This window comes from Bacillus rossius, chromosome 15, assembly GCF_032445375.1.
Source record: "Bacillus rossius redtenbacheri isolate Brsri chromosome 15, Brsri_v3, whole genome shotgun sequence".
Classification (NCBI taxonomy): domain Eukaryota; kingdom Metazoa; phylum Arthropoda; class Insecta; order Phasmatodea; family Bacillidae; genus Bacillus; species Bacillus rossius.
In genome coordinates this window covers 22,077,646-22,105,637 of record NC_086342.1, presented here as the reverse complement: position 1 = coordinate 22,105,637, position 27,992 = coordinate 22,077,646, and the positions used below count along the sequence as shown (strand labels likewise).

Below are 27,992 nucleotides of genomic sequence, written 5' to 3'. Positions count from 1 at the left end.
TTGCATCACAAACACATCCAATTCCTTTATTTATTTTAATATGTTTGTTAAAATACAACTGCATACGCAGTAAGGAATTATTGCCGCCACTGATTATGTGGTAGTTGCATATATGCGTGTTTCGTAAATATATTATAATCGATAGTATTGTTGTTGACTGGTATATTTTATTACTGGATTAACGATTTAACTATTGTTTACTTCTCACCCTCACTTTTAACCCGGTCTATCAAATTTATATGTTAAGAATGACAACTTGTGTCTAATGAAATATTTGTGCATATCTTTAAATAATCCATAATTATTTATTGAGAATGGGTGTTTTACGAAAGCGTAAACCGCTAGCCTACCCGTCCAGCTAACACGACGAATGGGTAGCCTACGTTGTAGGCGCTCGTGTGAAACTTCCGTTTTTTATTTTGATATTTAGCTGACAAAGGCAAGTTAAGCACTGAAAAGTCTAGGGCGCTACCGTCTTGCTATACCGACGTGACGCCGGTATAATCATGTATTTTATAATCGCTGGGTCAGAGGTATATAGGGTGTACTTAAAAATAATATCTTGTTTTCAATGGTATTTTATGACAGTTTATTTTAGACTATTTACAACACATCATACATAAAATTCAAGGTAAAATAACCTAGTTTTTCTTACAAGTGTCCAATATGTGCACCTTTAGTTATACGGCACACATCCAACCTAAAGTCCAATACTTCCCACACTTTGGCTAACATTTCCGGAGTCACGGAAGCAGTAGTCTCTTGAATTCTGGTAAATCATAAGGTAGCGGTGGAACGTAGACACTATCTTTTATAAAGCCCCAAAGGAAAAAATCTCGCATGGTGTTATGTCAGGTGAACGCGGAGGCCAGCGAAAAAGAGCTCTGTCGTCTCGACCATTACGACCAATGCAACGGTCAGGGACTTCGACGTTCAACCACTTGCGTACAAAGAGATTCCAATGAGAAGGGCTGGAATTACAGATTTACTATTAGCAAATTGCAAAATACGAAACGCTTTACGCTCAGGAGTCGCCATTCTGCATGGGCGGCTCTGCAAGCGAGAAAACAACAAAGCAACACTCTCACATGCGCTTATCTAAAACTGTTTGAGTTACTCTTTAATTGTGACCTTGAACCATCACTCTACAACGCTTACAGTTGATGCTATTATAATTTACAACTGGGACATTGTTTTGTGGACATACTGTATTTTGTGTTAGTGAGGCGGGATGATAAGTGCGATGTTTCTATTTTTTTTATAGCATAGTGTCTCCTCTAAGCGCAAGGCTCTGAACTGGCGCGCAGTCTTCACGTCGTGCATGGGGCAACTGTGATATTTGAGTCGTAATAATAACATTCTTAAGGCGGATAAATGAAGAATAAGTAGGGGCCGGAAAAATTCGCGGGTTCAATGACCTCTAGGATGAACTTTATAGTTCTACGTACACTCGGTCAAATGTCGCTGCTGTCTTGTGAAGGTGTCCCAATGTAGCGGCCTGTGATTCGACACAACTTCGGTTGAGTGTTTCTCACTGGCCCAGAGTCATCCGGGTGAGTTGTGAGCCAATAGCAGAGGTAGCACTGAGGTAACTTTATGAATTTCAGGCTGTTGTCCGTGAAATGAATCCGCGAATTTTTCCGGTCTCTAAGAATAAGGTGCATTGCAAGTCCCTTTTGTGCCTTTAAGAATCTCTACCGGGCATTTCATGCCTAAAAATTATCCTGAAAACACGTTTTTTTAAAGCTCTTTTCAAGTTTCTAAAAACAGTTTAAAAAAGAAATATGGAAATCGTGGCGGCTCCAGAGGGTAGGCCCGGGCCAACCCAACATTTCCAAAATTGAAAATAAGATTTTTTATAAAAATACACAATTCATATTAAACGTCAGGTTTAATGGCAGTTGGCAATAAAATGAAACTATACAATCGCCTGTCTATTTGTAACATTTTGCATTAACGTACGAGTTGTGTTTTAATATTAATCCTATATTTACACAAGTTTAATCCTAACAATTAATTTTGTGACCTTCATAGGCATTTAAGTGTATATTGTTGACATGCACGCATAGGTTTATAATAATTCTTATGATTAATATATCATACATATTGGACTTGAGAGAAAAAAATTAATGAACCTCAGAAAGCCACAAAAAATACCATTTTGCATCTGAATTAAAAAAAAAATCTGCGGACCATCCTCTGATATGGGGGCCAGACTCATGGTAGAGCCCGGACTCCCAAAAATGTGCATACGCCCCGGCGGGGACGCACCACAACGCCGAACGTACAATAACGCCGAAAACCATAACGCCGAATGCCAAATTGACTAAAACGCCGACAGCTAGAAAACTGCTGTATACCACAACGCCGAAATACATTAACGCCGAAAAGTATAATTGCAGGACTGCCACAAAGGTTAGGTTAGGTAAGGTTAGCACACAAATTCATTCAGTTGTTTTTCATTTTGCTCCTGTGGCCCCCCCCCCCCCTCCCCACAGCAACATTTTTCGGCGTTGTGGTACACAGCAGTTTTCTAGCTGTCGGCGTTGCGGTCAATTTGGCATTCGGCGTTATGGTATTCGGCGTTATTGTACGTTCGGCGTTGTGGTAACGACCCCGCCCCGGCGGTACAATCCGGGCTTACCCAAAAATTAAATCCGGGAGCCGCCCCTTTGAAACAGAACTACATACACATACGCATGCTTTCCGTAAACAGACGCCACAGTTTTTCGGATCGCGTGCGGTGTATTCTAGAGCCCTGCGCGCGCGCGGGTGCCAGGCCAAGGTAACGGGACGGGGTCCGGGTCTGTTTGCGCTCTCGGCGGGCGTGCGGGGGCGTACCCGCTATCTCGTTCCGCGGGGTTTCAAGGAGACCACTCCCGGGGGAAGTGGCGTCCCCCAACTCCCTCGCGAAGCGTTCTGGGGTTGTGACCAAGGGCGGATCCAGAATGGTCAGGGGGAGGGCCAATACAATATTCGCACATTTAGAATTCAAAAATGTCTAGTTGGTTTCATTTGTAGTTCAAAAACGTCCTGTTATCTATAGCACTGCAGTAAAATAACACTTATGTAAGTTTGGAGAAACTATGGTAAGGAATTAGGAGAAAACTATATATGTATATTTCGGGTTCAGGGGAGGGCCATGCCGCTATGCCCCCCCCCCCCCCCCCCCCACCCTTTCTGGATCCGCCAGTGGTTGTGACCCGGCGCGATCATACGAGAAACTTTATTTTCGAGCTGTAAAAGGTCCCGCAAGTTGTCATAGCAATGAATGTACGCGACCGACGTTTAACAGTTGTTAATTACGAGATCATTCGAGACAAAACATAGCTATTGTTCTAGCAAAATAAAAAATTTTTGCTTGAAAAATATAACATTTGTGTTGTACCACCGCGCACAATAATTCTTCCAATAATTCCACTTCGGGTACCATAATTTTCGCCATCTTGCATACCACAATTATGATGCGCGTACCCCAACTATCGGGAGTACCGGGAAAAAAGTGAGTTAGAAACCCTTATAGTGATGACACGAAAATAAATATAACCATCATGGCGAGTGAGCTCGAGCCATGAGCACTGTGAAGGGGAAAAATAAGGAATCAAGGGTCCGTCTAGTCAGGGGTGCATCTGTGTTGGTGAAGCTGGTGCTTCTAGCGCGGTGTCGCCTCTGGACTGGCATGGGGCAACGGGAAGCCTACAACTCACGTAGTTTCGGTTCCCTACCACGTTAGTGCAACTTCGGATTTCTCTCAAAAATTGAAATTAAAAAAAAACGAAGGGTTAGGTTAGGTTAGTCACAACATGCTTGTTTTCATTGGAAACTTCTGATTTAGCGGCTGAAGTGGCGTTCATACCAAAACGCAAAACTTCGGAAATCTTCGGAAATTCTTGCAGGGAACCGAAACTACGTGAGTTGTAGGCTTCCCATGGGGCAACGATGGGATCTAAGCTGTGACCGTAACATTTTATTGGCGGAGAAATGAAGATGAATGTGTAGTGCAAGTCCTCTTGAGTGCTTTCGAGATTCTTTATTTAATAATAATTCATGCAAAAAAAAAAAAAAGAAGAAAAAAAAACCGTTTTAGCCATTTTGGCCCTCCCAAAAGTAAAGTTCAAAAACTAAATCCGGAAACAGTATCACTAAAATCATTGAATATATATATATTCAATGCTAAAATGTACTCTTGAGACCCCGATGCTACTGTTCGGAGAGTTATCGCGTAAAAGTGAAAGGCTTGAGATCGACCTGACACAAGGGATGAAAGGCGCACTTGGTGAAGAAAAGCGTGTAGGCAGGACATTCGGGAAGAGAGAGAGAGAGTGAAAGAGTGAAAAAAAGAAAAGGGAGAGAGAGCAGGAGCGTACGCAGATAATTTAATTTGTGGGGGAGAGGGTTTATGAGTTCATCTTCTTTGTAGTCCACTTTCTGTGACAACCAGCGCAAACCACCAGTGGCGTGCGTTCATGAAATTATTTAAAATAAATGTTTCCTGTTGGAAGAATCATTAAAAGAACTATATATTTTTATAGTCCCAACAAAACAATTTTCTGCCGTCAATTAGACATTTGTGGGAAAAAACAGAATTATTTCGTTACCACAAAATATTTGGTAAAGTACATTATATATATATGTATATGTATGTATGTATATATATATATATATATATATAAGGGGTCATAGACAGTTTTTGATGTGTAACATCTTAGCTCTCTTTGGTGCAGGGGCGTAGCCAGGGGGGGGAGGGGGTTAGGGGTCAAACCCCCCCCCCCCCCCTTAGCACCAAATATTTAATTAAATTTCTTATTCATCACTCAAACAAATTTCATATTAAAAATTAATACAATTTTTACCATTACAATATTTAAATTTAAGTACCGAAAACTGCTAAAATAGCACTATTTTACACCTTAAAATCCAAATTTTTCCGGGCGAGGACCCCGGACCCCCCGCTTTAATACGGGGGGGGGGGGGGGGGGGGCATGATTCATAACACCCCCCATACAAAAATCCTGGCTACGCCACTGGGTAGGAGTAATTTCGTGAATGGAACGGAAGTCGCGTGGAACGGAAATGTGTAACCACTTTGCTGCCATCCGTGGCGGTGGCACGAACCAAAGTTTACAAAGCCAAATGAAAACTTAATAGTATCAACTGTTTAGTGAATTTTAACAATACGGGCAGTATTTTTAACAAAATTTCTTGTTGAAAATCAGGCCCAAAGCCGGGGTTTAGATTTTTTTCAAGTATTGTTCTCTTTTATTGGACCCGTTTCATTATACAGTTTAATCTTTCGCTCTGCAAATCCAATTATTCATTAGTCGACGTAGCTGCTCCGGCAGCGAATTCTAGCGGCGGGTGCGGAAACCACGTGTGATTCGCGTCCAGAAATATAGTTGTTAACACAATTTTCGTATATTTATCTCGCTCGGCATTATTTTAAAGAACTCTACGTTAAATTTCGTGTTGTAGTTTCGTATTACAAGTTTATTTGCAACACGAGAACACGTGAATTTGCTCGTTACCGAGGTTAGATGTTAACACATCACTGGTGAGTACCGAAAGACTCACTCACAATTTTTTTTCTATCAGTACATTCGAATTTTAATAATCCTGCCGTATTAAAAAACCTTATCTATTGCTTTATAGAATCTATACTTCTGTAAGAAGTAATAGATTATATTGGCTGGTGTACCGATAACATGCAAGGGGGAAAAAACCAATTTCAAAGTTACCAAGATAATCAAGAGACCTCGGAAGATAACGAATGTACCTAGAAGCAGATGTTTTCCTGTTCGCTTCGTCCCACCACGCGAAAACAATCGACTGGAGACGAATCATACGGGCTGTGCAAACATGTTCTAGTTTCGGCCACACTTCATCCTTCCGTCGAAATTGACGAGATAACGTTGTCTTAAACGAGCACCTGAATCAACCAGGAACCAGTGGCGGGTTACAAGGGGGAGATATATATTCAACAGCAGGGGAAAAAAAAAAATTGGACACACTGATATTTTTTCCATAATTCTAGCAAATACTTTTTTTTAAAATGTGTGGTAAAAATTAGTTTCTTTGAAGGTCATTTAAACATTGTCTACCATAAACAATTCTATTAATAATACTGTGCAAATAAATTATAAAGGATTAAAATAAGAAATTATTCTTCATTTTTGTCAGGTTTTCTGACAAGCTATGGCCTCCTAATAACGGCGAAGGACCCTAATCCTGTCAGACATAGAAGAAATTACATTTTGAACGTACTCCTCCGGCACAGCATCCTGTTCTTTACGAAGAACAGTTTGAAGCTGGTTTGAGTCAGCAGGAGGATGATGACGATGACTAACACGTCTCCTTAAACATCCCCACGAATGCTCTGTCGGATTCACATCGGGAGATCGTGCACGCCTTTCCAAACGTGCTCCAAGTATCCGGTGACGGTCCTTGCGGTATGGAGGCGTGCAACCTCCGGCATCAAAATGAACTGTTCACCAATAGATGGAGCAAACGGGATCACAGCCTCTAGGAGCATATCTCTGTACTGGGCAGTCAGAGCCCCATTATAATGAAAATCAGCTCAGTAAGAGTGTAAAAATTTATACGTGAATTTGAATGTGTGGGTTAAAATGTACATATGTTCTAACGGACATCATACTTTATTGCTACGAAATTAATTTTATTTTACTTTTATTATAAAATACTAAGGTTAAATTACGAGAAAAATTTAATCATTTTTTTTTGTATTATTCATTTGTTATACATTTAACATACACGTAAATTAGCAAAACATTCGTCGGATATAAGTTCCTGGTTGGTTTTTGAAGAGTTTAATTTTTTATTCAAATTGACCGGGGGAGGGCTTCCAACCGCCTCGGGTATCATTGTGGTTCCGTGGAAGGCCGCGCCAGGTCCAGGGGCGCCACTGTCTGTGCGTACGAAAACCTACGCGGTTAAGGCGGGCCCCGTCGAGCACAGTTTACAAACCGCGTCATGCTGTTGCAATCAGCCGGGCTCCGCGCGTGGGTGTGTACGCCCCTCCCCCCTCCCCCCTTACCCCCCCCCCGTCGTCCGCGACAGTCTTCCTTGATTACTTCCTGGAGGGTTGGAGGGGAGAAGGGGGGGAGGCGTGGCAGTTGAAACCTGTGCCCCACATCAGAACTATGCGTCGCCCCTGAAGGACCTAAGATGTACATCAAGTTCTGTCCCTGCCCGAGAACAAGCCCGAATATTCACCTTCGGCCAACCTCGGGATTTGTTTTATTTTTGCGCAGGAAAAAATGAATTCAAATATTATAAGTGGTCGGTTAGGTTAGCTACATTAAAATAAACAGAGAAATATAAATATATATAAATAAACCCGAGGTTGGCCTAAGGTGAATATTCGGGAGTGTTCGGGCAGGAACAGAACTTGATGTACATCTTAGGCTTCCCTGAAGGACTCCATACACACACACGATCACTAAACAGTCGGGACTTACCATCAAATCTGGCTGTAGGCTCGAGAGCCCCCAGTTCGAACTGCCGTGTGTGGGGACAGCGTCTCGCCAGTCCAAACTGTGAGTCCAAACGATCAGTCCATCAGCTGAGTGTCGTGGCAGACATCTTTGTTCATACTTTTCGGTTATTCCGATATATATAATTATTTATTTATAAACTGTGACATGCACACCAACGCTCTGAGAAGAGATTACAGGGGTGTGCACGGTACAAAAAAAAAAACAATACACAAGAGACACAACAGACAAAGGACACAAAACAAAACAAAAATTAATAAACAAAAATAAAATTAATATATTCAAAAATACAGAAAATTAGTGAATTTAGAATACAGAGTTAATTGAATTGACTGAAAGTGCTACTAAAATAATTTACTAATTGGTTAAGCTTGTTACTATTGGGTCTAATATATTATAATTGCGTATTAATCTAAAAATAATATCATTTTTTCTCTTGATTGTACAGAAAGTAGACGTTATATATATATATAATTTTTTTTCTAAGTCCAACTTCAACTGCAACATCCAAAGTTCCTTCCATATTCTACGATGAAACGACACATCCAAACAGCATCAGCAGCAACCACAAGCCTGATCGTGTTTGGGGGACAGTCCAAACTCAGTTCGGACCGAGCAGTCCTAACTCGGAGCTGGGCTGATAAGCGTGTGGAGGCCTTAAAAGTTGGGTAATCGCAATTTCGTGTCACTTTCGTTTTCAGGGTGTCTACAAATAACATGGGAACCGATCTCAGAACATTTTCACAACTTTTTTTTTATCACATGGTCATTTTTACCAAAAGGGCCTACATGCAAAGCCCTCAAGATCCCAAGTTGTTATCAATCAAAACGTACTTTTATGTAACGAGGAAAATCAGCCTGAACGTAATCCCTACTAATATTATAAATGAGAAAGTGTGTTTGTCTGTCCTTTCACGCAGCAACGGAGCAACGGATCGACATGATTTTTTGCATATAGATAGATAGTTTATGGGCCGGAGAGTGACATTAGACTATGTATAATTATGAAATTACGTCTCTAAGGGAGTGAAAAAGGGGTATATTCAATTGTGTAATATAAAATCATAAGAGGTAGGTCATAGACAGAGTGAATTTGTGTCATTTCTTTATGTCCGCCACAGTCGTATAGTAAGGTCTGGTAACTTAAAATCCTTCTCCTTGGCGAAACCCTTTCGTTTAGTGAAGCTCGCGGCTGATAGCGAACTAAAGATGCTAATAACAGTTTAGTTTATAACTTCGTCAATAGATGGCGTTGCCTTGAACTTGTAACGCACTATCAATTGGTGCGTCCGTCATGTCTCGCCTAGAATATTGACGTTCCGGTTTTGCTGATGCGCAGCCTCGATGCACCGAGATTGTGCAATCAGTAGGAAAATTTTCCAGTTTTTCAAGTGTATGTCGTACAGACTGGAAACTCGGTAGTGATGTTCCTTAAATTATGATGTTTTTAGCCCGGGCAACGCCGGGTACTTCAGCTGGTACGATGTATATCTTGGCCAACTTTCCCCAGGGAAGTGCCGATTTGTGTGTTAAAAATTTTTTTTGTCTGTAAAGTCGGTTTACGGACGATAGTTTAACGTGACAACGTCATAACAAAATATTGATGAAATGATTGATCCAGAGAAAAAATCATATTCGGCCTGAGACAGCCGTAATAGGTTTTTGCAACCAAACCAGTTAGGCATTAAAAATATTATATTCTTTGAGGAAGAAATTTTTTTTTTATTTTTCTATCTTTTGTATGATCAAATCTACCTCTGCATACTTTTATGAATAAATTTTAATCATTTTTATTGAATTATCACTATTTTATATGGATACAAAGGAGTGAAATGAAATGTACAATTTAATAAATAAATTTACTTATATTTGCATTCATTAATTCAAATATATTTATTGCTTTTGAAATGTTGCGTGCGCCGTATTTATTTTTACAAGTACAAAAAAAAATTTCGCAGCTGCCGAGGTTCGAACCGACAACCTTTGGACTGAATGTTAGCGGTGCTGACCGCCAGGCCACGAGGCTATACTTGAAATATGATAGTTTCAGATGTATATACAGTTTATAATCATTTTGTTCACGGTAGGGGAATATTATTTCGTTTTTATAACACGATTTTATAATAAATACGCATCCCAAATACACCAAACTTATTTATAATGTGTTACAATATTTTTTAAAACGTGCAAAAGATCCCGGGTGTAATTTGAATTATGTGTAACTGTACAACATCATTGTTGGTTCAAAACGTATTTGAATATTCAACATTACTTTTAAATAACCGTACCGATTGTGCTGAAAATCGGCGGGCAATCGTTAAATTACTTAATATTAATAATACAAACGACGAAAATATGATTGAAAAGTCAAATCGATGGTTGTTCCAATCGAGTGGAAGAGAGATGCCACGCATGCGTACAATGAGCATGAAGAGAGATGCCACGCATGCGTACAATGAGCAAACAGGACACATCCGTAGTGGGACATCCGTAGTGGGACACTTTTTCGTGCGTGCAGCCGGCGTTCATCGATTTATTAGACTTTGTCACGTCAAAAAAAATTGGTTGTCTGTAAAGTCGGTTTACGGACCATAGTTTAAAGTGACAACGTCATAACAAAACATTGATGAAATGATTGCATACTTTTATGAATAAAATGGAATCATTTTTATTGAATTATCACTATTTTGTATGGATACAAAGGAGTGAAATGAAATCTACAATTTAATTGATACATTTACTTTTATTTGCACTCATTAATTCAAATATGTTTATTACTTTAACGAAGAGATTATTTTAACTATAACTTTTATACATGTTTGCTATTTAACTTCTTCGAATCTGTGTTATTCTTTTTAAGGATAGGACTATGATAGGAAAAGTAGGAAACGAATGGGAGTGTTTCAAGTTTAATGTGCCTCAAAAACGTCAAATCGATGGTTGTTCCAGTCGAGTGGAAGAGAGATAGATGCGGCGCAAGCGTACAATGAGCGTAACGGGACAATGTGTGTAACGGGACACTTTTTCGTGCGTGCAGCCGGCGTTCATCGATTTATTAGACGTTGTCACGTCAAAAACTTAAAAACCTTTCAAGATATAATTTCCACGTGATTTAAATGAATACTTTTCAACTGTTAATATTTAATGTGCGTCTATAAACTGAAGTGACGTGTCAAAAAAGGCACGTTAGCAAGTGGCTGCTGAAAATTGAAGGTTTGTGACTTTCCAGTGCCGTCGCTGTTTATTTCGGCACTTTTTTTTTCTTCATGCATTTCGTTAGCTGCAAACACTCTTGAGTTATTTTTCTCAGGACTGTCCTTCATTACTGAATTTTTCGGAAACTGTGAGGTTTCTTTTCAAATAACATTGTGACCTGCCACTTGGTTAAACTAACCCTGCTTTGACTTCGCGAAATCTAATTCAACATAAATCACCCCCACGAACTGTTTTGACGATAGCAAACATTTTTGCAATGATTACAAAGGCTTTCACAGTTGAATGTTAATGTTTTATTTTGAGTTTTGCGTCGCTCCGTCTGTACCGGGTTCATAAAATACAAAAACGCAACACAAGCATCGGCCAACTTTCAAATTCCTGTGTTTCGGCTTGCGGTTCAACATTCGACATTTGACTTATTAAACTACAACACATTGAAAGCAAACGACGCTTCTGAATTATATTTTTTAATAAGTTCACACGTTTTAGTAACAAACATTAGTTTTGAAAAATTTAATAGTTTCGATTTGTATGGATGGTTACGTTCGGTGACACACCTTATTATAAACCACCAAAGGTTTTCGTAGCGTGTTCGTCCTTTCGCTAATGCGTTTTTTTTTTGCGAAGTTCATTAACCTGGCCTAAGATGCACAATTACTTTGCTACTAAATTCAGTGGTTTTGGTTGAGATAAAACTGTGGTCAGTTAAGCCACATTACGATCGTGAGATTATTTGTATTAGAATTATTAGTCAGGGAGTTTTCGCTAATTAATGTTGGTGACATAGTTGGTAACTGTCCGCTATCACTGTGTGACTTCCGCTTGGAATAAGTCCTTGACCCCTTCAAATGATAACGTTAGAAAATACAGTCGAATCCCTTTCCCCCCCCCCCCCCCCCCCGGTTTTTTTGCAGTTTCATGGTGGGAGTACATTGACCCCTGTCACCAATTTTTTTTTTTCGTGTAGCGCTACGAACAACCTTTGAATCTTGACAATCATAAAAAAAAAAACACATGAGCGAGTATTTTGGTACTCTCAAGTGATGTGTAAACATCTGATCTCAGTAATGAGCAAATTCGTGTGTTCTCTTGTTGCAAATACATTTATAATGCGAAACTCGGACACGAAATTTAACGTAGAATCCTTTAAAATAATCCCGAGCGTGATGCATATACGCAAATTGTGCTTTCAACTACATTTCTTGACGCGAATCATACGTAGTTTCCGCACCCGTCGCTAGAATTAGTTACTGGAGCAGATACGTCGACTATAGAATCATTAGATTTTCTATATAATGAAACGGCTCTGATAAAGGTGAAATAGACTTGAAAAAAATACTAAACCCCGGTTTTGGTCCTGATTTTCAACAAGTCATCTTATTTAACTACTGCCCATCTTGTTGAAACTCGTTAAACAATTAATGCTATAAAGTTTTCCTTTGGCTTCATGAACTTTCATTCGCACCATTCACCACAGATGGCAGCAACGTGTTTACGCATTTCCGTCCCATTTACGGAATTACTCTTACCAAATGCTGTATACCAAGAGCAAAGATGTTACACATCAACAAAAATTGCCCCTCACGCTTTTAATTTAAAAACAACTCTCCACAAAGATATTCGTCCAAAAGCCAACAATTTTTTTTTTTTCTTCAAATCTTTCTTTCTTTTCGAGAGCTTTACAGCTCCTTAACGGACCATTTCCAAATAAATAAATTCATTAAATACTGACGAATCTATTGACCCTTAAAGATTTAGCTCCGTATGTTGGTTTGTCAAGACTGAAAAACGAATCTCTGTATATATGAATGAATGGACTACGTAATAAAATCTTTCCGTTCAATTTTTACCCACTTTTCGACGTCCGAATGTGTTGAAATTTTGCATACATATAAAGAACCTCTGACAATATTTTGATAACTTCAGACCTTAAGGTTAAGGGGGAGTTCGGAGGGTCAAAAGGTAAAAAAAAAAAAAAAAAAAAAACACAAATTTCGAGCTATGGGTAATAACCAGGCTTTTTGTGCATCCGTGAGGTTGGAGGAAGGTGAGAATTTGTTCCGGGGTCGACTGTTACCCTACGGCTTGAGGGGGAGGGGGGAAGTTAAAAAACCAAAATTTCAATAATTTTAAAACGCAATGATTTTTCGATTTTGAGTGTTTCCGATCCAAAAGGTCGGGCCATGGTGGAAAATGTGCCCGGGTTTCGTCTTTCTTCCCCAACGGAGAGGGAAAATTAAATCTCGAAAATTTAAATAAAATATATTATTTTCGATTTAGAATGTTTCCGAGGTCGGGTTACGGTGGAAAATGTGCCTGGGATTCGTTAATGGCAATATTATCTCAAACTATCTGGCCACTCTTCCGGCGTGATAGTGTGTATGATACAGACATTCCATGAGTTCGTGTTGATTTCGGCACAGATGATGTACATATAATTAAGCCAATAGCCATTTAGTTTCCAGCGAAATGCAGCTACGGTACTGCTGAAATGCGAATGTTGCTGACATGCTTATGTAGCTCTAAAGGCCGGTCCACACGCAACGTTTTCAGCAACGCATCGTTGTAGACAAGACGTAGCATTTAGACAGGAAAACTGCGCAGTTTTGTGAACTGCGCGGAGACGGAACAAGGAGAAGGAAAACTGTGGCCAAGAGTATTTATGTCCGCGCAGTTTAGTCGACCTGCACAGACTTGTAGCGTGTGGACACTTGCTCCGTCTTCTCCGTACACGGGACTTAGTTCTCAGTGAAAGTTCAACGATGACCAATTTGCGACAGTGTTCACGAGAATTTCTAACAGAATTCATTGGTCTGTACAAGTCCTTTCCGTGTTTGTGGCGGGTCAAATCAAAAGAATATAGCGATAGGGACAAAAAAAGTAAAGCGTATGAAGCACTTGTGCAAAAATACAAAGAGGTTGACATTGCGGCTAACAGAGATAAAATCACACCGGCCTTTAGTCGTGTAGTCATTCGATAGTCTCCAAGTTGAAGAACTTGATTGCTTAAGATAACAAGAAAAGTTCCATGTAATGTTGACGCATTAGCTGAAATGACTAGATTAGGTGAACATTAATGACTAATTTTAAGTTCATGGTAACAAATAAATACTTTAAGTTAGTATTTTTAATTAGTTTCAATTACTCATATTCAATATAATTATTTTATTTTGAGACCAAAAAGAATAAAACAAACTTATAGTTAATAAAAAGCTCACTTTTATTGTTGAATGAACTAAAAAAAAATAATTTAAATTAAAGTTTTTGTCCAACAGCCAAATAATTCACCACAACTCTGTAAAACTAAAAGCGTGGGGTGCTCTCTTCTTTCATTTTCGTAATAGCTAAATTCTAAAATTAGTGATAGAAAATTTAGGACAAATGATATCAAGCACCCCCTGGGCGTAGATCCAGGAGAGGGGGGCCGGGCCTGGATTTAAGACGCCCCTCACTAAGGGGGACCTACCTGCACTTGCAAAAGCGTGACTGTGAAATGTGTTTGATGCCAAAACTATGTCTTATGGAAAACTTTCTGTATATTTTAAAGTTTTCCTTATTGCATGCATGTAGGCCAAAATATGGGCAATGTACCGCATACAGATATGACAGATGGGTTAACTCCACATGAAATATTCTTGGCCCCCCCCCCCCTCCCCCCTGTAAATTTTCTCAAACGGCCCTTCTTTGTAATCCTACAGATTTGCGTCCCTGAAGAACCCCGTTACTAATTATTGTTCATTATTGTTATTTAGTTCACATAGTATTCATTTTCGTAATGACTATATCCTAAAATTTTCTAAATGACTATTTTCTAAAATTTTTGTATTGACTAGGCCTATATCCTAAAATTAGCGATAGAAAATCTATTACAAATCATATTGTCATTACTGATAAAAAATTAATGACAAATTATATCCACCCCACATTTTTAGATAAGCCTATACAGAGTTGTAGTGCATTATTTGGCTGTTGGACAAAAAACTCCATTAAATCACAATTCCCCATTGCATGATACATTTAAAGAATGTAAAAAAATTAAAATTAAATTTTATTTTTTAATTTTTAGTTCATTTAACAATAAAAGCTGTCTTTATTTAGTTTTTTAAATGTTAGTTTATTCCTTATGTTGTGCTAGTGAAAGATTACTAACAACAGCAATGGGCCAAGGACTTAATAAAACGATGAACGTGATGTGCATATATTAACTGCAAAATTAAGTTGGCATTTTCCAATAAACATAGCTAGGTTAGCTACATGTACATGGTATGGAAACTTCGCTGAATGTATTTATCCATGGTGGTAGTCATTGTGTCACTGTCTTTAATTTGGCGCTGTGCCAAATTACAATGAATTGTATGTGCCCTTGAAATGCCTCCACCAATTGGCATTGCGTGTGGTTCTTGGCTGCAATCCTCAGCTCATCTTCGTTAACTTGTGTCGCCGCTAGAAGATTTTTTTGCCGTTGATGCTTAAGCCGGGTTTATAAACTACGCATTGGACGCAACGTCACAACCAGCACAAGAGAATCACGGTCGTTTGTAAAACACGGAAGTCACAAGACGTCACCAACCCTAGAAATCAAAATTGTAAAATAGAAAAGAAATTTCTTCCCTGGAGCTTCTTTTGATAATTCATATTTATCATGAAAATAAATAAAATAGGTAACAATTTGATTTAAAAAAGTGTTATATTCTTCCACTGTGTGAAAGTTTAATAAGTGAAAATGTGGTATATATAATGAAAACAACATCGTGGCCTCCTGTGCATGTAAAGTCTGCGTCTTTAAAAATTTTTCAGGAGAGATCACGGTGAAAACACAAGAAGTTGAAAGTTGGCCGATGCTGTTGCCAGATCTCTCAACTTACGAATTTCAGGAGATGTGTTTGGAAATCTGATTACACCAGAAATATTTTAAGAACTCATATAGTAATTTATAATATTTTATACTATCACTCCTATAAATTCATAATAAAACCATTTTTTTTACTAACTTACAAGAAACCGTTCACACACTTTCATTGGTACGAATTCATATCAAATACTCAAGTGAAATTGTAAAGTGAACTTGATAAATAAATTAATAACACATGCCTTTCAATCACTATCGTAACCGCTGACCAAAGTTGATACCCCTTCCATAAGAGTACCTAGCGCAGGGCTGACCAGAAGAATGAGGTTGGAGCGATGGAGATGACTGGGCTGAATTTGATGAGACCAAACTTATTAAAAACCTTTCCTTGTCATCTTGAAGTTCATCAGCTCTCCACAGCTCTTCTAACATATTTTTCACCTTTTCTACATAATTTTCTTAGTTTTTTTTATACATAGTCATAACCTTGTGTTATTAAGGACTCTATATCATGCGCCTTGAAAGTTGTGCTATGCAGTCTTACAAACGATTTCACCCGGGCCCATACAGTTTCAATAGGGTTGAGCTCACAATGGGAAATATGGAGCATTTTTGTCTTGAGATTTATTTGGTGGCATCCTAAAACATGAATTTATTAAGGAAAAAATCTGAATTGAATACACCTTATGGTTAATTTTTTTTATGTGATATATTTGAGAATACTTCAAAAAAGTTCCCAGTAAGAAAGTTACATTGGCGTATGTCAGAAATAGACAGATAGATAGCTTTAATTTATACGTCCACACTGCAATCTATAGATAAAGTGATATATCGTGCCCATGACTGGTAGATTATCCAGTTTTTTCCAAGAATGTGTGGCAGTGTCATATATTTTATCTGTAACTGTTCCCTTATCTGAAAAGTTTTTTTATAGGTAGCTCTCAAGACTGGAGTGCCACAACATTGACAGTATCAAACCCGACTTGTCTTATCACGTTTAATTTCCTTATGCATCCGGCATCACCAGCGATGTTGTGAGTGAATCTGGAGGAAACAATTGCTCAAGGCATTGGTGACACTCCCTCTTCAAGGCACATCATTTATTGCGATATTTGTGTAATTGGTTCCATGGCTATCCTTTGCACAGTGCTGCAAAGACTATTGACACCCGGATCACAAGTATATTTGCTTTATGCTCCATAAACGTGTTACTTATATTATAAAGTATTCTTATTACCCAGATATTAGGCAGTGGTTATCAGACTCAACATTTGACAATATAGCTAGAAACTATGTTCAATAGATATATTTTAATCAAAATTGGTTTCCGTAAGTTTAACTTGAGAGTCAAAAATACACTTTCGTATTTATACTAAAGAAATAATTTAATAATTAAAATAATTAAAACATAAGAATCAGTTTCACACACCATGTTGATTTTTTTATAATTACTTTCATTTAAGGGTTATTTCTAAGATTTTAACTTGACACCTCCTTTACGTTTGTTGTTATGCAACAAATATTTTCAACAGATATTCATTTAGTATAAAGTAATGGGTGTAAAAAGGAGCGCAAGCTTTCATAATTGTCATTACTTGCGATACTTTTTATACCCATGGTATTACACTAAGTGAATATCTGTTGAAAATTTTTGAGGCAGAACAAAAAAATCATGGGAGGTATTGAATTAAAATTTAAGAAAAGCATTAAAATAAAAGTTATGATGAAAAAATTAAAAACTCAACATGGCGTTGTGAAACAGAACCTTAAGGGCCCCACCTACCCGGGCACACATACAGTGTGCTGAGCTTCCAAAAAAAAAAAACACAATTTGAAAGTTTCTCAAGATATAAGAGAGTTGTCTCTTTACAAAAAAAATGGTTGTCTGTAAAGTTGGTTTACGGACGATAGTTTAACGTGACGTCATAACAAAACATTGATGAAATGATTGCATATTTTCATGATTAAAATTGAATCATTTTTATTGAATTATCACTATTTTGTATGGATACAAAGAAGAAGTGAAATGAAATATACTATTTAATTGATAAATTTACTTTTATTTGCACTCATTAATTCAAATATGTTTATTACTTTAACAAAGAGATTATTTTAACTACAACTTTTATAAATGTTTGCTATTTAACTTCTTCCAATCTGTGTTATTCTGTTAAGGATAGGACGATGATAGGAAAAGTAGGAAACGAATGTGAGTGTTTCAAGTTTAATGTGCCTCGAAAAAGTCAAATTGATGGTTGTTCGAATCGAGTGGACGAGAGATAGATGCGGCGCAAGCGTATAAAGAGCATAACGGGACACATGGGCGTAGCCAGATTTCAGTTTTGGGGGGGGTTTACAAAATAAAATGACAAAACAATGCAACATTAATATACACGTGAATAGAAAGTGCATACTGCATACACAATTACACTTATAGAATTATTCTTCTGTTTTTCATTTTGAATATGTCCACTACTTCATCCGCATCTATTTCTGCCCCATAGTGTATATTCATAAGAGCCAAACCGTTCAGTCTGTTTTCACTGGTTGTGTTGCGTAAGTAGTTTTTCAGTCTCCTTAGGCTTGAAAACGTCCTTTCTGGGGTAGCAGTGGAAACAGGTATGGTAGCCAAAATTTGTAGCAATGTGTAAACATTTGGATATAGTTTTTGATCGCACTTATCTAGGCATTCCAAAGCAGATTTTGGAGTAGGGGAGGTGTTTGTCATCACTGCTTTCCACACATCTAGTTCTGCTTTGACTACAGATGTACTTCTTTCGGGAAGCACTGAAGAGTACATACAAACTGCCTCTTCAATTTCAGAACTGGCTGCGAAATTTGATGGCAAGATACCAGAAAGTGCAGTCACTACTTTACGGTGCTTCGTAAACCTTTCGTTCAATTGTTGAATGGTATGGTCAAGGAATGGGATGAAGAAATTTATTTTGTAATGCGAGCATGTATCAGACGCAGGAATGTTTGAGCGGTTCAACTGCCTTCCGACTATGCGTGGCATCTGCAGTATACCGCCATTTTCTTCGAGCAAAACCTTTGCTTCTTCAAAAATATGAGGATACTCGTCATCAACTTTATTCCTCAGAAGTTGCAAGGTATTAATAACATCATCCACATGGCTGAATGCTGTAATCAGGTCGGTGTTAGCTGTTTGCAGCTGTTTGGATAACGACAATGTATAGCTCATGACTTTCTCAAGAATCACTAAGGACATCACAAAATTCGAAGATCGAAGTGTGTTAAGCATTTGGACGGCTTGTTGTGATGTTTCCTTATTATGGCTAGATTGGAGTTCTTCGAGAGCATTGACAATCGCTGGATAAATTTCTTTGAATCTCATGACAGCTTCATGCTTGTTGACCCACCGTGTTTCGCACATTACAAGCAGGCTTTTTTGGTGATCGGCGGGTAACAACTCTCGAATTTTGTCTTTCAAAACAGCAGTGCGTTGAGCGGAATGTCTGAAATACGAACCGACAGACTGTACAATCCCAACACAATTTCGGATATCTGCTTGTGAACATGAGTCAGCAATTGCAAGGTTGAGAGAGTGTGCACTACAGTGTACATAAAGAGCAAGAGCACATTCTCGACGAACATAAGCTTGGGCCCCGTGCAAATACCCACTCATAGCTGCAGCCCCATCGTAACCTTGACCAACCACATGAGAACACTCAAGCCCATGCTTTTTCAGAGCTGTAATAATTAGATTTGCTAGGCCGGATCCTGTGACATCAACAGTAGGAATGTACTCGAGAAACATCTCCTTAACTTTATGATGTTCAACATCCTTCAAATCAACATATCGCAAACACAGCGAGACTTGCTCCACACGCGAGATGTCAGTAGTTTCGTCAGCGAGAATAGCAAATAATCGGGCTTTCTTTACTTCTTCGATTATCTTATGTTGAATTATTTCACCACAAATGTCTATTATTTCATTTTGGATCTGAGGGCTTGTGTAAAGAGCATTCTTCTGAGAAGTGGCCAAATGCTCAGAAAGATCTTTATCCCCAGACTCAGCTCCGTACCGCAACAGTGCCCGAAAATTACCATCATTCTGCAGTGGTTGATCAGGCTCTGGTACAATCCGCCCAGAATCTATTTTACCTCTTAATGGGATGCCTTGTTTACCGCAAAAAATTATTCCTTTTACGATAGGGATTAATTTCTTTCGGTTTTCTTCTTGCTGCCTCTTTCTCTCAGAAGACAACTGCTCACTGACTGAAAAAGCCTGCAAAGATGTTACTTTAAGAAAGTTTTCTGCAAGTTCCAAATTTCTCTTGTGATATCCTGTTTTTGCATGAGTTTCAAATATTTCTAATGCATTTTTCCACTTGCAGAATGGCTCGGTTACAAGCTGGCCAATTCGCTGATGGCTGCCTTTACCTTCAAGTGAACGTCCCATTACAACACAAATTCTGCAGAATGCTCCACTTTTATATTCAGAATATGACAACCAGGGGAATCTCTCTATCCATTTAAGTTGAAAGCGCAAATTTCGTTTTGTGGAAATGGGAAACTTATAATCTTTGGGTGGGGTCCAAGGGACTTTTAAAATTTGGACTTTTATATATTCATTCACCATTTCATCTTGATTCGAATAAAAACCAACGTCCAGTTTAGCTACAGGATGAGATGATGATGAAACAGGCAAGCTGGTCGGTTCCTGAATAAACGTAGGCTGGTTGGTCGTACCCATTAAACAGGCTGCAGGCACCACTGACTCGAATTCGTCGTTAGATACTGTAACTGAGGTCACAGGTGCCACTGACTCGACTTTGTCGTTCGATTCTGTAACTGAGGTCGAAGGCTCACTTGCCACCACAGTCTCATTACCAGCAGCGCGCAAGCTTGTTGTAGTTTCAGTAGCCAAATGTGTTTCCTTACTGGAAACCGCTTGACCACACCACTTTTTCCAGTAGTCCATACCCTTAAACTTATCGCCTTTTCTTTTTTTTCCCTCCATTTCTCGACAACATGAAACTCGTACCTAGAAAGAAAAATAAAAATTACAACTAAATAATAAGAGTTAATATTAAAATTAATGTAACTGAAATTATTCATTAAGTACATTACAGCAACAGTGCTATGTGCTAACCGCGCGAGTCGTCTTTAGGGAGGAAAATAAAATAAAGTGATGTCTCTCATCCATTCATGTGTAATCATAATAGTAAAAAAATATATAAATTATTACCCAATTAAATGGTTGTCTGTAATGTCAGTTTATGGACGGTAATTTTACGTGATAATGTCATAAGAAAACATTGATGAAAAATTGCATACTTTTATGAACTGAATTGAATTATTATATCACTGAATTATCATTATTTTGTATAATACAAAGAAGGAGTAAGTTGTAAATTACATTTTTTTCGATAAATGTAACATTTATTCGCACTCGTTAATTTTAAGGTTTTTTTATTTTTGTAATAAACAATGTAAACCACGACAATGGAAACACTCGGCTCAAACGGAATGGGACACTTTTTCGTTCGTGCAGCCAGCGTTCATCGAGGTATAAGACATTATCACGTCAGAAATAACATTAAAGAACATTGCATTTGCTATGTATACTATTAATTAACATTCAATATGGAAAAAAAAAGAAACTTTTTTTACGACATCATTACAAATCTTTCTAGAATTTTCTCTACTATAATATGCATGTATAATACGGCCAAATATAGCTTACAAATATTTACGTCACCGAATCATGAAATTTCTTGCATTAATTTGTGCAGCCAAATTTCACTTAACCCGCACTGTTTTACTGTATTTTGGCATAACAAACCACTTTTCACATATTATTTGTTCAAAATTAAGCTTCCCCTAATGCGGGAGACGCTAAAAGTTTCAAAGGAACAAATCAAAACTTTTTGATGTTTTAAAGTCTCAGCATGCCATGGGCCGCGGCACTATTAAGCTGGAATCACAATGCCACGACGGGTCCGACACGACAGGCCCGACAAACCGTCGTACAGCATTGCAGCACGACAGATTTAATAGCCTAGGGTCACAATGCCACGACAATATTCAACCCGACGATTTCTGATTTGGCTGTCGGCAAATCGTTCCAAACAAATTATTTTCATAAAATAAAGTATATCTGACGTTTAAAAAAATAATTGAAAGAGAAACAGATGATGCTATTACAGCCCATGCTTTTTTCTCGCTATTTGTTAGGATAATTATGGCAGTTTTTCAACCTAATGCCTTACAAAATAGATTCAGCCTTAACTTTATTAATATTTAGTTATTCGCTAAACTCATTCATTATTAAATTCAAACTTCACCAATCTACAATAACAACTTTAACCATAAACACGATTAAATTTGTACAAACAGATGAAGGCAAGATATAAAACTCACTCGCATGTTAAACAAAATTACGAAGTAGGTAAATATTTTTGAAATTTAGTTCCGTACTGTTTCCTTTCCGTTGCCGTTTTGTTTTCTGTCGGGCCGTACGACACGACGGAATTAGAAATAAAATCTATTCGTTGCGGGCCGTCGGGGTGCGTTTTCTGACGGAGTGACGTCACGGTGACATTGCATTTCATTGGCTATTGAGCTTGTCGGACCTGTCGTGTCGGAGCCGTCGTGGTATTGTGATTCCAGCTTTATTCAAACATTTGAAATGCCGCCCGCCGCGACGAGGACCAGTCACATGCAGCGAGCCCGAAACTCCAAACAAAGCCGTTACTGATTCATAGTTTTACAAAACACAAGGTTATAAAAAACGTAATTTTACTCTTATATAATTAATATTAAAATAGAATTAGCAAAGTTTTCTAAGCGAAATCAGCAAACAAAAAAAAAATAAAAATTTGATGTAAACAAAACAACTTTCTAATCCACGATGGCTTCTCGGCGACTGGAACTGTTCACCGAATGAAGTTTCGAATTTCTCTAAAGGTGTATATGTATATTACGATAATATACCCTTACAGCCTTAACATAAGTTGAGTAGTTTAGAAGATCTAGGCGTACAGAGTTGCAAACTAACAGCTATAGAGACAACCAGACAAAAGCGGGAAGCGAATTAATTTTATAGTAAGTAAAGAAGATTACAATTTACTTACTCCTGTAATATGGCCAGTGGCCACTTAAGTTACTCGACGTGAAATCACAGCCAGAGCAATGATCACACAAATAACTATGTCCAATTGTCCACACTTCACAGTACACGGTACACAGATTCAGTGATCGGTGGCAAGGGATCGGTGGAGACTGGCGATAGCCGAGCTGATTGCACGCAACGGATGCATGCGCGGCGCGGGTTACAACACGAAATCAAGTCTAAGGTTACCAAACGAATACGATGATGCGGGCAGTGTCATTGGATAATCGGCGGCGTGCGGCGGCAGCGCGGCATGTTCAAAACATTGTTGTAATAGTGAGCAATTACCGTGGAACAAGTGTTAATATTTCAGTATATATTAATGAGATATTTTGAATATTTCGGGGGGGGTTTGAACCCCTAAAACCCTCCCCCTGGCTACGCCCCTGACGGGACACATCGTAACGGGACAACGTGCATTACGGGACACTTTTTCTTGCGTGCAGCCAGTGTTCATCGATTTATTAGACGTTGTCACATCAAAAATATTAAGAATACACTGAGCGCTGTTAAATAGTTCTATTTTCCTTATTTCATTTGTAAACTGTTTTTTAAGAAGAGTGAAAATGGCTAAAAACATGTGTTTTCAGGGTAATTTTTAGGAATGAAAAACCCGGTACAGATTCTTAAAAGCACTCAAGGGACTTGCATTACACCTTTACCTTCATTTCCCCGCGATCTAGTGTAATGGTTACCTCACAAATCTTATAGCTGGCATATCAAAAGATGAGAAGACTGCACGATAGTCCTCAGTCTTGCACTTAAGAGGCGATACCGTGCTAGGAGCACCAGCGAACTGCTCTTGGATAAGCTAGACATGTACGTCAGTGATAAAAGATTTAAGTTTAAATTTCACAAGTTATGTATTAAAAATTGCTGCAGAGCTATCAACAAATTACAGCAAAAAGTAGACATATCAATTCATTAAATTTATTTGTTTAAGTCGGAGATATTTACAGCTGTGGTTCTTTAAACATTAATTTTGGGTTCAAATCCCTATTAAGTCAGTGATATTTGTTGTACTGTTTTAAAAATTTTACTTAAGTTAATTATATTAATAAGCCAGTCTCTTTCTCACATAGGTAACTTTTGATATAAAAGTTCTGTATTGAAGTATTTTATGTTCTGAATTCACAGAGGTGCGACTCACTCGAAGGTTATACTGTGTAATGCAAAAGGGAAGAGACTGGTGGAAATTACGGGTCCTGGAACAAATCATTGGGTGAGAAAAATTATTATACTATATTAGTAAACTTCCTATGCCTAAACTGTGAAAATCATTTAGATACCTACACTGAAAACATTTGATTAAATTTAGATAACAGTAGTAAGTTAGTCTTTAAATTGTAGTATGTATAATTCCTGGAAACCATACATCTATAATAAACAGCATCAACATTATAATAATAAAGTTTTATGCTTAAGCAAAAAAAAAATCCATAGATTGTATTACTTCACATATTGTAAACAATTCTTAATTTGCAAAATGATACATAAACCAGATAATTTTTCTAATTATTTCACAATACAAATTTATTCAATGACAGGGTTCTAACATTCTTACTCTATACGGTTTACCTGATTTTTCCCTGTCTCGTCGGCCAATCCTGCAAAATAACATGAATGTATTTATGTATTTAACTACAAATGCTTACTTATCGAAACACATTTTAACCACACATAACACATCAAATTGACAATAAAATCTTTTCACGCACATTACTAATTTTTTACTGTTGTCATCTGCATCAATGCTATGCAGCCAATACTGTCAGTCTATGATATATTTGTTCAAACTGTAAAACAATACATTGTTGCTTGCGATCAGGTGATTAATTACCAACATTTGATCATGTTTCACATGATTAAATCAATACACAGTTGATTCATTACATTTAATTAATGATGAAGACACACAGTTTTCAATGACACATGAATTTGTGACTAAAATACAGACATTAAAGAAACAGACCATTGTTACAAAAATTCCTAATTCAGTTTTGTTAGAAAATTTTGTCAATTCCTCTGTTTTTTCCTTTTTCCTGGTTTTTGACATCACCTTGTTAATTCCCTTAGATCCTCCTCAATTTCCAGATTTTTCCTGTCTGCAGGAACCTTGAATGAAGTTTTTCTTACCTGTTAATATTTATAATTGTTTGAGCAGTGTCTCTAAATAAAAACCTTGGGTAGACAGTCATTGTTGCATACCAGTACATACATCCTTAACTCAGTAACCTAATCACATTGTAGTTTTTAAGTCTTTTTTTAACTCTTTGGCAGATATTTTATAGCTCCTGGACATGACATCTTTAAAAGTCTGTAAGAGCAGATAGAACAGAATGCATCCCTAGAAAGGGAAATGAATTAGTACTCTGATTATGGTGCAAGATAATGTTGTTATGTGGAGATAACGCAGTGGCCATTGAGAGAAACCAAGGACCTGGGGCAAGTGATTTCATCCGGGCTCCTCCGAATCATTTAATGTACAACTTTTAAAACCCCCACAGTTTAAAATAAAATCCAAAGATTTTAAACATTACTGCGGCCATGTCTGTAAATGTGATCTGTGCGTATCATGTAACTTGTAAGGTTTCATATGAATTCCATCAACAATAGACTTGTGTGATTTTTGTCCTATCAGGGTAAACACAAAGCCCCGAGTATTTCGCTCCCCCCCCTCCCCCCCCCCCAAACCTCCGCTGTTTGTTTGGCATGCAGGCGAAGGGACAACACAAGAGCCGATTGTACACCCGGCTGAGCATCGGATCCGGGATCCTTGGCTCACCAGCCAGAAAGTTATAACCACTGAGTCAAGCTTGCAAGCTGTCAGTGGCGGTGCTGTGGGAGAGGCGATGGTGGCAATAACTCATCTAGAAGTAACATAAAAACTGGAAGGATAGCCAAAAAAATGTAATCCATTGCATGCAGCATCCAACTTTTGATTTGGAGTCAGTTATATATATTGACGTCGTCCAGGGCTACGCCCATCTGAGCCCGATGTGCCACCACCTCCCTCCCTTCCTGTTAATCCTCCCGGCTGACGTGTTTTAAATAGCGCGCCGCCGCAAGAGGGCGCTGTAGAATCAGTGCTTCGCTCCCCAAGATATAATAATACTGTGCAATCTTTTGTTTTGTTCCCCAAGTGCCATATGTTTTTATATTAAAATTTATTGTAATTTTTATGCATTTTAACCACGTCCGCGGCACGACGGGAGACAGGGTAACTGTTCAGGGCGCTTGGCGCCAAACACCCCCCCCCCCCCCCCCCCCCCTCTTCACCACGCTACCTCTGCGGCCATTGCTCGCGCAGTCGCTTCCCGTCGCCAGCTGAAGAGAGACGCTCCGTTCCGGCTCTCCGAGGAAGGCGTTTTCATAGAGACATTGTGTTTGCGTGCTTCGAGTGTTGTTTGTCGGCGTGTGGGGCGCCCTGAGATCCCACTGCGTGGTTAAGGTAATTGCGAAAGGGGGAAACGAGTCACGCCGCCACACGGGCTACGTCACGCCTGAGACAGAGTCTTCTCGCCGGGTCCGTGCCCCCTAGACACGGTGGCGCCCACTAAAAGTACGTTATAAATACTACCGAATCCCCCGACCTTGTCAATTGGCTCCCAAGAGCGTGGGGCGTGACAAAAAGCTGCCTTAACCACCAAGACCGGATGCGCGGGAGTTGTGCGATTGTTAACCGGAGTGCGCGGAGCCGAGCAACCATTGTCCGTGCAGCGCGCCTAACGGTACTCCGTCGGAGCCGAGCAGCCATTGTCCGTGCAGCGCGCCTAACGGTACTCCGTCGGAGCCGAGCAGCCATTGTCCGTGCAGCGCGCCTAACGGTACTCCGTCGCGACCGATCCAGTGACCACTAGCGCGCTTCCAGGAATCCAGGCGCAGCAGAGGCATTCCGCATCCCGGTAGCGGTAATTTTGTTGCAGTGCTTATGTGAGTTGAACTAATGCGAGCATGGCAGACGATAGACGACCGGCAGCTGGAGTGGGCTTAATTAAACCAGAGCTCGTGTTTAACATAAACAGTATGTATTGCGTCACGTGCGCACGTCCGAGGCACGTGGGGGGCGTCACGGGGGCCTCGTGGATGGACACATGCGTGTGTCTGGAACGCTGCGAACCACGCCTGGACGGTTTTGCGGGGCGAATGAATTCAGTCGGGATAGAACGTTTGAAGTGTACTGTGGCAACCTGTACTGGAGAGGCGGGCAAGGACGCTTGGTGCCGAAACTGCCGGGCCTTCAAACACGTGCGGTGTATGGACCAGACCGAGCAGGCTTCTTCACGCGACAGTTGGTACGACTGCACCGAATGTCGGGAGGTGAAGTTCGCAACACGCGGGGCGGCGTTCGCCACGGGGACGCGAGTCTATGTCGAGCCAACAAATGCGTGCGCGCGACCTACGCCTGTGGGTCACATTGAGCTGCCCGAATTTTCTGGACGGACGTGTGACGACCCGGGGAAGTTCGTGCGAGTGTGTCATGAGAGACTGAATCGGTACGGCGTGCCGGACGTGGAGTGGGCAGAGCGCGTGGGAGGCGCGCTAAGAGGGGAGGCGAAGACGTGGTGGAGCATCGTCAGTGAATTCGACATGCCCTGGTCGGAGTTCACACGGCGATTCGAGGCGCGGTTCGCGGACGTGAAAGCGGAGATGAAGGTCAGGACGGAGTTGTACTGTCTGGAACAGAGTCTGAATGAATCGGCGGAGGCGTTCATTGTCAAGAAGCTCCGGCTACATAGACGGCTGTTCCCGGCGAGCGGCCCGGAGGGATTGTTGGAGCGCATCGTCGAGCTGATGCGTCCGGAGCTACGCCCGCATCTACGACATGCAACGCGCCAGACGGCCGAGGAGTTCACGCAACACGCGCGCGCCGTTGAGTATGACCTGAAGTCGGTACGGTCATCCAAATCGACAGTACGAGCAGAGACCGTGACAGCCGCTGACGCAACGGCTGTGGTGCCGTACTTCCCATCCGCCAACAACAGTCGGCAAGAACGCCCGCCACCGGCGTGGCGTAGACGCGAGATTGGCGTGGGGCCGCCACCGCAATGCCACTCGTGCCCGAGTGGCACCTTCCACTGGCATGAGGACTGCCCAGTGCGCAACCGATATCGACCAGCAGCCCAACGGAACGATCCGTCGGGAAACGGGCAGCCGGGGGCGACGCGCTAACACGGCCCGCCACCCCCGCGCAACCGGCTATCACAACAACAACAGCTGGACCAAGCCTGGGGCACGTGAGCGTGGAGGAGTGCGTGCTACTTCGCATCCCGGTCTT

General features: G+C 39.8%; 1 protein-coding gene across 2 annotated transcripts in view; it reads left to right on the top strand.

Moving 5' to 3' along the window:
- LOC134539448 (N-acetyl-D-glucosamine kinase) overlaps window positions 1-27,992 on the top strand; it is a 53,940-nt gene that overhangs the window by 1,529 nt on the left and 24,419 nt on the right. The window contains exons 1-2 of one of the 2 annotated variants that reach the window (XM_063381494.1): window positions 22,031-22,509; window positions 23,852-23,936. Coding sequence is in view for 1 of the 2 variants with exons in the window: in XM_063381493.1 (XP_063237563.1) it covers window positions 23,852-23,936 (85 nt within the window). In the remaining variant the exon portion in view is untranslated. Of the gene's footprint in view, window positions 1-22,030; window positions 22,510-23,851; window positions 23,937-27,992 lie in introns of those variants that run through there. The other variant, XM_063381493.1, reaches the window with a different exon arrangement.